Source organism: Corvus hawaiiensis, chromosome 21, assembly GCF_020740725.1.
Source record: "Corvus hawaiiensis isolate bCorHaw1 chromosome 21, bCorHaw1.pri.cur, whole genome shotgun sequence".
NCBI lineage: Eukaryota > Metazoa > Chordata > Aves > Passeriformes > Corvidae > Corvus > Corvus hawaiiensis.
In genome coordinates, this window is record NC_063233.1 from 8,788,066 (window position 1) to 8,800,315 (window position 12,250).

The 12,250-nt window shown below is 55.7% G+C and overlaps 1 protein-coding gene across 3 annotated transcripts in view; it reads left to right on the forward strand.

Annotated features, from left to right (window-relative positions):
* The window catches only part of WHRN (whirlin), a 46,452-nt gene that overhangs the window by 10,783 nt on the left and 23,419 nt on the right, over positions 1-12,250 (forward strand). For all 3 annotated transcript variants that reach the window (XM_048325567.1, XM_048325565.1, XM_048325566.1), the window contains exon 2: positions 4,147-4,362. In XM_048325567.1, coding sequence (XP_048181524.1) covers positions 4,147-4,362 — 216 coding nt within the window. The remainder of the gene's footprint in view (positions 1-4,146; positions 4,363-12,250) is intronic.

A 12,250-nucleotide genomic window follows, 5' to 3' on the forward strand; every position in this document is an offset into this window, starting at 1 on the left:
TTGATGGCCTTGGAGGTCTTTTCCAACCTCAATGATCCTGGGATTCTGTGATAAGAACTCTGCTGAAAAGCTTCTCCTTTTGTTCCCAGGGAGCTGGGATGATCTGTGTTGTCTGTGTGGGCAGGTTCTGGCCCTCTCTCTTGCTGTGGTGGCTTCATAAGCAGGGCTGGCAGCAAAATCAATGTTGGAGGGCTGGTGCCAGCCTGGTGGCATGGTGGCATCTCACTGGGAATGGGGACAGTGAAGTGCTCAATGCTTGAGCAGCAGCTGGGCACAGGGACCAGCAGGATTAAGGCTTCCAAGAGGGAGGACACAGTGGTGAAACCTTCTTTGGGCTCCTGTCCCAGAGCTCGGTCACTGCCCCGGGAAGAAGTTCTTCCTCATGTCCAGATGCAGCTTCCTGGGATCAGCTCCTGCCCGTTCCTCTTGTCCCATTGCTGGGCCCCACAGAGCAGAGCCTGGGCCCTGCTCTGAGCCCTCCCTGCAGACAGGGACACCCAGGGGTGAGGTCTGGCCTTGGTAAAACCTGAGGGGAAAAAAACCCGAAAGAGAGGGGAAGTGCAGCATTTCTCCCTGTGCGGGGAGATGGATGGAAACTCTGCTCTCCCGGAGCTCAGCACAGCAGCTGCTGGTGGATTCTGTCCTGGTTTGGATGCAGGTGGAAGCTTCTCTCACTGGGCTCACCTGGTGCCTCATCACTCTGCAGCTCCTGGTGCCAAGCGCTTTGTTAAAGTCTGGTTCAGAGTGTGGCTGCACAAAGGTTTTGTAGATCTGTGCCAGATCCTGTCCCCGTGCCTGCTGTGCTTCAGTGTGGAGCACATGCCGTGCTGTTATCCCAGCGAAAGCGAGGGAAAGCTGCTTCCCTCTCATGTCCTCTGGCAGCCGTGGCAGCTGCAGTTTGAAGAGCTGGTGCCTGGTGAACAAAAAGCTTCCTGGAAGCTCTGATGTTTGAGCAGAACTGACTTTAGTGGTCACCAGGTTGGGGAAGGGGTTTGCACCCCTCACAGGAAAGAGTTCCTTCCCAATATCCCTTCTAATTCCGCCATCCCTCAGTGTGAAGCCATTCCCCCTTGTCCTATTACTACATATCCTTGTGAAAAGTCCCTCTAAAAGTCCCTTAAAAATCTTTTGTGGGTGTCACTGTCCTCCTCTGCCTGTGATCGCCCAAAGGGTCTCCAAAAGATGCAGGTCAGTAAGTGGCCAAGTCCAAAAGGAGCTGGTCACTGAGCCAGTGCAGGTGGCTCAGAGGCCACCAGAGCTGTGTCCTGAAGGGCTCCTAAGGACAGGAGGGTCTCTGATGGGCTCCTCTTCCAGCCCTGCCCTGGGCTGAGGGTTTTTTGGGAAGGGAACTCTGTGCTGGGCAGGACACTGCTTCTCTCACTGAGTGCTGGAGAGACCTCAGTAAATGTATAAAGGACTCCCCAGAGTGTCACCAGCAATGTCCTGGTGGGCACTGCCAGCTTCTGTTCACTCCTCCTTTTGTGTCCCCTCTTGTTTGGAGGCTGCCAGGGAGCCCTGGCCGGTCCTGCTGCCTCCAGCTGTGCAGCTGCTCCCCTCCCCTGGGGCTCTCTGCTGTCACCTTCATGCATAAAACATCTCCCTGCGCCGAGATCTGTGCTCATGGTGGCCCTGTCAAGGGAGCTGCAGGGGGACATAAAAATCCCCGTGTAAATCTCTGGGCTCTCATCCCTGCTAACTTCACTGTGCCTGCAGAGAGCAGCTCTGCTCTGTGCCTGCCCTGCCAGGGGATGGCATTTGGCTGAGGTTAAGTGGCTGTGCCAGGCTTCAGCCGCCACCTCTGCCCTGTCCCCGGGGCAGGCTGTGATGCTCCACGGTGCCCAGCGTGGAACCCCTGCCTGTGCCTGGTCCCTTCTCCTGTGCCCGGTGTCTCCCCTGTGTGGTACAAAGCCCAGAGGGTTTCCTTTGCTCCTTCTCTGCCCTGCCAGGTTGGATTGTCTGAGGAAGGGAGGGGATTCCTGTGCCGTGTCCAGTCTTTCCTTAAACACCTCCAGGGATGGGGACTCCAAACCTCCCCAGGCAGCCCCTTCCAATGTTTAATCATCCTTTCCATGAAGAAATTCCTGCTGGTGTCCACCCTGAGCCTCCCCTGGCCCAGCCTGAGGCCGTTCCTTCTCCTCCTGTCCCTGTTCCCTGCGAGCAGAGCCCGACCCCCCCGGCTGCCCCCTCCTGTCAGGGACTTGTGCAGAGCCACAAGGTCCCCCCTGAGCCTCCTTTGCTCCAGGCTGAGCCCCTTTCCCAGCTCCCTCAGCCGCTCCTGGTGCTCCAGCCCCTTCCCAGATCTATTCCCTGCCCTGGACACGCTCCAGCCCCTCAATGTCCTTCCCAAATTGAGGGGCCCAAAACTGGACACAGGATTTTAGGTACAGGGGTACGATGATGTTATGCAGACTCAGAAGAGGTTTTATAGAGATGGCTCCAGTTTGAGTGAACAAAGAACATTTCAGGGGGTCCTGTACCCCATCTCACAGGGATCCCTTGCCCTGGTAGCTCTGGGGTAGCTGAGAAGGGTCTCTGCCACCCCCAGTTCCTTGATTTCCATGGAGTTCAGCCCATCCTGAGCCTGGCTGGGCGGCAGCTTTGGCTCAGGAAGCTGCTCTGTGCCCTTGAAGCCTGGCACGGCCACAGTGCCCATGGGAGAGTGGTCCCATGGAGCGGGCAGAGGGTTTAGAACTTGCTCCATCATCCCAGTGAGACTGGGCATGGTGAGCACCTCTGCCAGCCCAGCTGGGCTCCGTGTGCCTGCAGGGAGGGAGATCACAGCAGGGATGTGTTTGAGGGATGGGAAGCTGCAGGAGCAGGGGCTGGAGCTGGTGAGCAGCCCAGGGGGGTGAAGCACTCTGCAGGTATCCTGATGGGGCTGTTGGCTGGGCAGCCCCTGTGCCAGCCCTCTGGGCACACGGTGACCTTGCCAGCACGTGACAAGTTGGCAGCCAAGTTGCTCTGTGTGATGGAGAGCCTGAAGTGAGATTTGAGCTGGATCCTCTGTGGCTCTGGCAGGGAGGGACAGGAGATCTGCCATCTCAGGGCTGGGATCCAGCCAGCCCAGTATTACTGACAATTTCACCCTTTACTGAGGAGCTGCTGGTTTTAGTTCTTCCCAGCCACAAGCTTTGCTCAGCAGCTTCTCTGCTCAGTGGGGACAGGAGACCTTGCAGGAGCAGCTCATCAAAATGATGTATATATGGGGAAAAAAACCCTAAACACCTCCTTTCTGAGAGCAGAGCTGCAGTGCTGACGTTCCCGAGGCCTCTGGAGGGATCAGCGTTTACAGCTGTCCCCAGGGAGAACTCCTCTGTGTTAATTTAAGTTTCCTGTGTCAGCTGCTCACAGTGGAAGCTGGAGGGGCAGAGGAGTGATTGCAAATCACCTCCTCTGGGCCCCAAGGTCATCTCTGTGCGTGCTGGTGTAAGTGTGTGTGCGCGTTTAGTAATTATTGCACTCGTTAATTGACTGCTTGTGCCAGGGAAGGCAGCTGGTAACTCCGTGTCTGAATTTCTGGGAATGCTGTCGATGTTCCCTGAAGGCATCAGGAGCTGTTCCAATGGCTGGAGTTGTGGGGACAAAGCTGGGGCTGAGCTGAGGCTTTTCCCACACTGGCTGTTGTTTGCTGCCAGCACGGTGACTGAGAGGCTGAAATCCATGTTCAGCCTGGAGGGGGAGAAGGCTCCAGGGAGATCTTGGAGCACTTTCCAGTGCCTAAAGGGGCTCCGTGAGAGCTGGAGAGGGACTTTGGACAGGGACCAGTGCTGCTTTCCTCCAGCACTGCTCCCTGTCCTGCTCTGACTCCTCTCCAGAGCTGCAGAAGCTGCTCAGTCCCGGGTTCAGCCCATCCTGGGCACAGCTCTGCCCACCTCACCTCCCCACTTTGCTTCACTCTGTTCTTTCCCTGGCTGACGGGAAAGGTTTTCTCCATGTTTCCCCAGCAGCAGCAGCTTTGCCTTAACTCTGTTGCCACCAGGAGAGAATAGAAAAATCCCAGCTTTTCCCACCACCTCTTTATGCAGCTCCATCATTCAGCTGGTGGCTGCAGAGGAGCTGGAGATCTTTGAGCCTCGAGAAGTGCAAAGCCGTGTCCCCCTGAAGTCCAGGTGGGCATTAACCCCTTGTCCTTGGCTTGTCTTGCAGGTGCTGAAGGGCTGCAAGAAGCTGAACCTGTCGGTGCACTCGGTGGGGCGCATCCCCGGGGGTTATGTCACCAACCACATCTACACGTGGGTGGACCCGCAGGGCCGCAGCGTGTCCCCTCCCACGGGGCTGCCCCACCACCAGAACAGCTCCCTGCGCAGGGACAGCGAGAAGAGGAGCCACCTCCAGCTCCTGCAGGAGGGCGATGAGAAGAAGGTGAGCAAAGAGGGATCAGACACAGCCCTGGGGGCCTCTTCCCATGTAGATCCCAACCCTCTTTGTTCCCCCTGGGTTTGTCGTCTGTGTGATTCTCCATTGGGATGGCCTGGCTCTCCTTTAGCATCCTGGTTTGGTCCCTTGGGCTGTAGCTTTCCCCTGTGTGCCCCGAGGAGTGCAGTAGGATGGGATGGGTTGGCTTTGTTCCCCTTTGACACAGGGAGAAGCTGAGCTGGAGGGAAGGAATTGTCCAGCCTGCTCTGGCAGGGAGGGTCCTGCCAGGAACAGCCACCAAACCAGGAGTGGGTTTTAAGGCTTTTCCCAACACATGGATGTTTGGCTGGACATCGAGGGACTGACATCCATGTCCCGCCTGGAGACAGGAAAGCTCTGGGGAGACCTCAGAGCACCTTTCAGGGCCTAAAGGGGCTCCAAGAGAGCTGCAGAGGAACTTTGGGCAAGACCTGGAGTGCCAGGACAAGAGGGAATGGCTTCCCAGTGCCAGAGGGCAGGGCTGGATGGGAGATTGGGAAGGAATTGTTCCCTGGGAGGGTGGGCAGGCCCTGGCACAGGGTGCCCAGAGCAGCTGGGGCTGCCCCTGGATCCCTGGCAGTGCCCAAGGCCAGGCTGGACATTGGGGCTGGGAGCAGCCTGGGACAGTGGGAGGTGTCCCTGCCCATGGCAGGAGGTGGCACTGGGTGATCTTTAAGGTCTCTTCCAATCTGTGCCACTCATGGATGTGGAGGGCTGGATCCCAGAGTGCATTCCTGCCTTTCCTCCTGCATTCCAGATCTTTCCTCAGGTGTTCCTGTGAGGCTTTCTTGGATCTCTTGGCAATTTTGTCTAAGTAAAAAAAAAAAAAAAAACCCTCACCCCCAGTTTTTCTCTTCCAAGAAAGCTCTAAAATAAACCAGATTATTTTCCTTTTCCATTTGGGGAGAGGCAGCCTGAGGGAAAACCCTGGTGAGGGAAAAAAGGAATGTTTTCTGTAGTGACACCAGGAGAGTGTGGCCAGTGCTGGGCCTGCATCCCGGGCCTCTGACAGAAGGGAACCATCAGCACCTGGAATTTCCAGCTCTGCTCTCTTGCTGTGAGCTGCCCTCCTTTAAACAGACCTCGGTGTAAGGGAAGCCAGCACAGGGTGTCCGAGCTGCAATACCTGATCTCGGGGATTTGATGTCTCCTCTCCCTCACAGCCAGGCCTGCAGGTTGTCACTGCAGACTGCTCCAGGTGCCCGTGGAGCGAAGGGACGGATGGACAGGGAGCCCCAGCCTATACAAGCAGGATGTGGATTTCCTCCTTGCCACCCATGGGATATCAAAACACTGTCCCAGGAGGGAGCACTGGCTTCCCAAAGACACAGAATTGCTCAGAGCCCCGACTGTTTCCATCCTTTTATCCTGCTGTCGCTCTGTCTGTGCCCAAAATGTCCTCAGCTCCTGGAAACGCTGTGGAAGGGTCTGGGAGCTTCCCATCTCAGCCAGAGGGAGAGAAAAATCTAATACAGGATGAGGCAGTTTGCTGATGAAATATTCATGTGGGCCACAAGGGAGAAGGGCCTATTATTTTTACTTTTAAGGAGAGGAGAAAAGCAGGCGCTGCTGGCTGGTGTCCCCCACCCCCTGCCACCCCGTGTCACCTTGACAGAGCAGCAGCAGCTCTGCAAAGCTGTGGGGAGGAGTTGTTTCTGTGCACAGCATTCCTTCAGTCCTCGCTGTGTGTGGACATGAAATGCTCAAAACCCTGCAGCTGAGTGTCCCCTGCCTCTGTCTCAGCCTCGTGTGGTCCTGGCCACTTGCAGAGCCCTGGGAAGATGTGCCAGCCCTGGGTGTGCTCCTGCTCATCCTGGTGACCTCCTGGCCTCAGCAGCCTTTGCCCAGGTGTGAGGAGTGGCTCTTCAGAAATCTGAGCTTGTGTCCTTCCATTCCTTGGTGCTGCTCCACGCAGTCAGGCGGCCCTTTGGCTTCAGCAGAGAATCCCAGACTGGTTTGGGTTGGAAAGGACCTTAAAGCTCATCCAGTGCCACCCCTGCCATGGGCAGGGACACCTCCCACTGTCCCAGGCTGCTCCAAGCCCCAATGTCCAGCCTGGCCTTGGACACTGCCAGGGATCCAGGGGCAGCCCCAGCTGCTCTGGGCACCCTGTGCCAGGGTCTGCCCACCCTCCCAGGGAAGGATTCTTTCCTAATATCCCATCTAACCCTACTATCTGACAGTTTGAAGCTCTTCCTCCTTATCCTGCCACTCCATCCTTTGGAATTTGTCTCTCTCCAGGTTTCCTGGTGGCTCCTTCAGGCACTGCAAAGCCACAATGAGGTCTCCCCAAAGCTTCTCCTCTCCAGGCTGAACAATCCCAGCTCTCCCAGCAGAGCTGCTCCATCCCTCTGATCCCCCTGGTGCCTCCTCTGGACTCTCTCCAGGAGAGGATCACGCTTTGACCCCAGGACAGGGACTGGAGGCCCCTCTGTTAACCTGGGAAGAATCCATGAAAACTGCAGGAAATATTTGAAGCTCTCAGGGATGGGATGCAGAGGGAATGTTCAGCCTTCTGCTGGCCCCACTCCTTGGTGACATGCCAGGAGGGACACTGGTCACTGCTTTAAGTGCACAGGGCTTGGAATGCACTTTGCAATAGCCTCCACTCCTGATTTCCCATCTGTAAGACCAGAAAACAAGAAAATTACTGCCTGCCACAGCTCTGAAATGCTCAAGGCTGCCCAGACACCTCCGTATCCAGAGGTGCCTTGCTGTGCCAGCTGATGGGGGAAGCAATTCCCCCCGGTCCAAGGCTGCTGGCAGCAAGCAGAGCCTGCCCTGGCTGGTGGTGCAGAGGGGTTATTTGCTGTGACACTCTGTGCACGCAGCCTGCAGGGCATGGATGAGCTGAGTCGCTGTGTCCTGAATTACTGAGCCCCATGGAGGGGTGAAAACGTGTCCCAGAGCGGGGGAACAACCTGCCTCCAGTTTTCTCTCTTTTCATTTGTGTGTGTAGATTTATAGGTAGCTACAGAGATGTAGTTAACTGCTGAAAGTGGGGTTATTCTGTTCACAAAAATGCAAATAAATGCAACAAATCCCTGGTTAATGCAGCCCAGTCAACCAGAATTGACAGGCACTGAGGCCTGTTTGATTTGTGGGCGGTTTTACACTCTGAAGGAAGAATTAGTTGGTTGGTTTTTTTATCCCCACTCTCTCCTATTTCCAATCGATCTGAATGTCCTGGAATGAATCTGCCAAAGCTTTCAAACAGGCAGGGTTTGGGGGAGCACAGCAGAGCAGCTCCAGCCCTGCAGCAGGAGGCTGGAGCGAGCGAATCCACTGCTGCAGCTCAGCACGGCTGCGGCACCACCGGAGTCTGAGGGATATTTCCAGCTTTTCCAAGGTTAAATTCAAGGCTGGTGGAGGCATCTGGCGTTCTTCAGGCAATGGAAATATCGCTGTGTGGCTGCCTCTTCCTGCAGTACATCTGCATGCCTGGAAGGACGGGTTTGTCATTTGTCACCAAGTTTAATAAAATGATTATCCAGAAGTGAAGGATTTGTTATCCCAAGGTTTGAAATGGAAACCACCACTGTGAGGTGTGTGATGGTGTAACTGCTCTGTCCAGGGATCTGTGGGAACATCCTGGTGGGATGAGGTGTGGAACAGGGTGGTTGGGCTCTGGCTGAGCTCGAGTGGCTTTGGGCAGTGTGGTTCAGCTCCAAAGGAAGCTTTCCTGCCCTGTGGCTTTGTCCACATTTTCCTGTGGACACTGGGATTCCTTCACCTCCAGCTGCGGAAGAATCCACACCGAAGGGATTTGGGGATTGGGATTTGGCAGCTGGCTTGGCTTTGCCCATCCTACCCTGGGCAGAATCCAGCCTGCCCCGAGCTCGGGTCAGAGGCTGTTCTGGGTGAGCCAGGGGGTGCTGAGATCTGGGCCAGCTTTTTGGTGCAGACCTGACCTACCACGAGTGATGGCTCTGGAGACGGGATGTGAGAATACAGGGAATGCAAGGCTGAAGGAGTTGCTGGCAGGTTCAGCCTGGGGCTGTGCAAGGTGTTACAGATCCTTGTTTTCCTTGTCTGTGCTGTGTGTGGCAGGTGCCGTATTCTCCAAATTTAGCATTTTCCTGTGGTTGGAATTGGTGAATCCAGCGTCTCGTCAGAGCCCTGTGCCCGCAGATGGAGTGGTCAGGAGGTGTGAAAGGGAGGGTTTGCACTAGTGCAAAGCTCTGGGAAACGTTGCTGGAGCCAGGCCAGACGCAGCAGGTGTCAGACACACAGGTGACAGCCCCCAGCCCCATCCAGGATGTCACTGCTCGCTGGAAAGCGGGGACCTGCTTCCCTTCTGCTCCCCTTCTGCTTCAGAGAACTTGGATTTTTATCATCTCTCCAGGCTTAAAGTCCTCAGGATTTGTCACAGCAGCAGCAAGGGCCATTTGTGCGGTGAATTGTCATTGATGGACTTGGATCAACAGCTGATTTCATTAGAAGCACTTTGGGAGCCCTCAGACAGCGAAAACTCGGAGGTGCTGCTGAGCTGGGAGGAAGATGAAGTGTGCAGAGCACTCTGGCAGTGCTGGGCTGCGAGTTCTCTGAGAAGCACCATTCCATCAGCTGAATTGGTGCCTTAATGTGCTTATTGCCAGGGGAGCTGCTTATTCCTTCAAGCTCTCGGTGCAGCAGAAGAAAGAAAACGTCATAAAGAGAGTGTGAACGTCTCCTCTTCTTCAGGCAGTTCTGCAGCCAAAAGTAGCTGTAATTATTATTAAAAATATATATATATATATAAAATATCCACGCTAATATTGTGTGGTTTGAATGTTTGAGACACTGCTGGTGCCTACTTGAAGGATAAGAGATGCAGGAGAGGGAAAGGAAGGATTTCTTTCTGTTGGTTTGTGATGACATTTTCAGTGTGGATGATCCAGCTCCCCACATCTCTCACAGTTTGCTCGCTCTGACCTTGCTGGGGGTTGATTTTGTTTACAGCTTTAAGGATATCCACGCTGGTGGGGGGCTGGTTTGGTTCCCTCTGGGACTGGGATATGGGATGTGAGCCACTGGTGCCTTGGGGATTAAAGGCGTGGAATGATTCGGGTTGGAAAGGATCTTTAAATCCCATCTAATCCAACCCGCTGCAGTGAGCAGGGGCATCTTCAGCTACACCAGCTTGCCCTGAGCCACACCCACCCTGGCCTTGAATGTTTCCAGGAGTCATCCTTCTGCCTCGGCCATTCTGTAGCTCTGTCCCAGCAGACTTACCCCAAAATGTCCTTTGGATCACACCTCAGCTCACCCTGAGGGGCAGCAGTTCCATTTCATTGCGGTTTTAGGCACTTTGAGCAGAAAAAGCACCCAAAAGTGGCAATTGCTGGGTGAGCCATGCCTTGCCCCATGAGGAGGCAGTGCTGGGCTCAGCAGGAGCTGGACTGAGGCTTGGCATGGGCAGAGGATTTGATTTGGTCACTGTCCCTGTGCTCTGGTGTCACCTCTCAGCCCTGGGAGCTGCTCCCTGTCCCCAGTGGTGCTGTTGAACACCCTTGGAAGTGGCAGCCCAAGTCCTGGTGTGGCCTTAGGGAGCTGCCCTGGGCAGGGGGTGACACTGGGACAGCTCTGGTGGCTCTGGCACCCCCCAGCTGCTCCCAGGACTCAGTGAATGGCTGGGAGCCAGCTCTGCCTCCCCGCACTCGCTGTTTGTAGGATGTCTAGACACAAACTGTGGGGTTTCCTCAGGAAGCAGGAGGAGGATGAGCCCTGCCAGCCTCCCGAAGTGCCGTTTGTGTTGTGTGGCAGCAGTAATGGCCTGGAGATAGCTGTCAACGTGGCTGAAAGCTCCTCAGCCACACAGCCGTGTGCTGAGCCGTACTGGGGCAGGCTAATTCCTGTCTGAAAGGCCTTTTTCTAATGGCAAAATTGAATCTGTCAACAGGTAATTCCATAAACCCAGACAGAAGGAATCCTGTGCAGGAATCAGCTCGGAGCAAATGCCTCACCGATTATGGCTTTTTTTTTTTCCCCTTCATTTCCTGCTACAGGAGATGGCAGATGTTTCAGTGTTGAGACAGAAATTAAAACTGTGACCTTGAACTTCCCAGTGTTCCTGTGTGATGCACGCAGGAGTCGCCTGGGGCTGGGCACAGCCTGGGAATGGCACAGGGAAGGAGGTGGGCACTGGGCAGTGACGGTGCCGTGGTGAGCCTGGGAATGCCTGGCGAGGTGTGGGGGGTGACCTTGCCTGGATGTTACTGTGCCTTTAGTACCCAAAGGGGCTCCAGGAGAGCTGGAGAGGGACTTGGGACAAGGGCATGGAGGGACAGGACACAGGGAATGGCTTTAAGCTGAAGGATGATAGAATTAGATGGGATATTGGGAAGGAATCGTTCCCTGGGAGGGTGGGCAGGCCCTGGCACAGGGTGCCCAGAGCAGCTGGGGCTGCCCCTGGATCCCTGGCAGTGTCCAAGGCCAGGCTGGACATTGGGGCTGGGAGCAGCCTGGGACAGTGGGAGGTGTCCCTGCCCATGGCAGGGGTGGCACTGGATGGGCTTTAAGATCCCTTCCAACCCAAACCATTCTATTACTCTCCGAAGTCCTCAGTTTTCCCCGCAGAACAGCTGCCCTTGTTTGCTGCCTGGTGTCAGCACAGTCTGGATTTAGGAGCTCAGAGTGATCCCAGCTCGCCCTGAGGGGTGTTACAGCTTCTCACCCTCAGTGAGCTTCAGCCAGGGAGGAGGGAAGAAGCATGAAGTGGAAATGGAACCAAAATGCCCTCTTCGGCCCGAGCCTTGGCACCGGAGGGTTCATCACACGTGTGCCAGCCTGAGTGGAAAAGCCCAAGCAGAAGGGCCTGGCCCAGGGAATGCTGTGTCGAGGGTCTGTTCCCAGAGGGGCCCTGGATCATCACTGTCCACTGGGAACCACTGGGAACCACTGGGAATATCAGCCTGGTCACCGGCTGAGCTCCCTCCTTGGGCAGCACAGCTGCGCTCGTGCCTCAGTGTCACCGCAGAGCCGTGTGTGGGGCCAGGCTGGCAGGAGTGTGGCAGTGCTGTGCCTGGGACAGCCAGCATGGCAGGGCCACCCCTGCCGTCACCACGCCTGCGCTGTGCCCATCCCTGGAGACAGAGACCCTTGGGAAGGGACTGCAAATTGTCCCCTGTGATCCCTAAGCCCTTGGCATGGAGCGGCTCAGCCTTCGCTTCATCCCGGCCATCAGCTTATCCCTCCATTCCTCCTTCCCTCCCAGCCTGACCCCCCTGAGCCTGCCAGCCCTCACTCCCTTCCCCAGCCCTTCCCAAAACCTGCAGTGTGTCCATGAGCTGGATGCTCCCTGGCTGTTTCCCTGCCACTCTGTTCCCGGCAGCTCCTGCCGCAGGGCTCATTCAGGGAGCTGTAGCTATTAGCTGATTAAGAGATGCAATTAAGCCCTCAGCAACCCGACTTTCTGGGCTGCCAGCAGCGATGTATTGTGCAGGAGTGCTGAGGTTTTTTCACACAGCTCGGGTTTGCTGGTTTTCGTGGCTCCAGGCTTTCTGTAGCCGTGGCTTTCCTGCCTCTGGAAGGGCAGGTTTGCCCGGTGCAGGGGTGAACGAAGCTCACGTGGCAGCACCTCAGCTGCAGAGGGACAGGGAGTATCTCTTACTCCACCTGATGCTCTCCCCATGTGGGGGGAGCAGCTTCTCAGCTTACCAGGACAGTGTTAAAGGGAAATGGAAATGTCTGGATGCAGAGCTGCCCCTCCTGTTGCTAAGCCCAGCACATATAAATGTCATGCAGGGACTTAGAGAGAGAATGTTGTCATTCCCAGTGTATTTTGCCCTGATCTGTGATTCCAGGCACCTTGCTGCATCCCTCCTACTTGTATTTTTCTCGACATTGGGGAATTTTTGAGAGCTACAGCCACAGT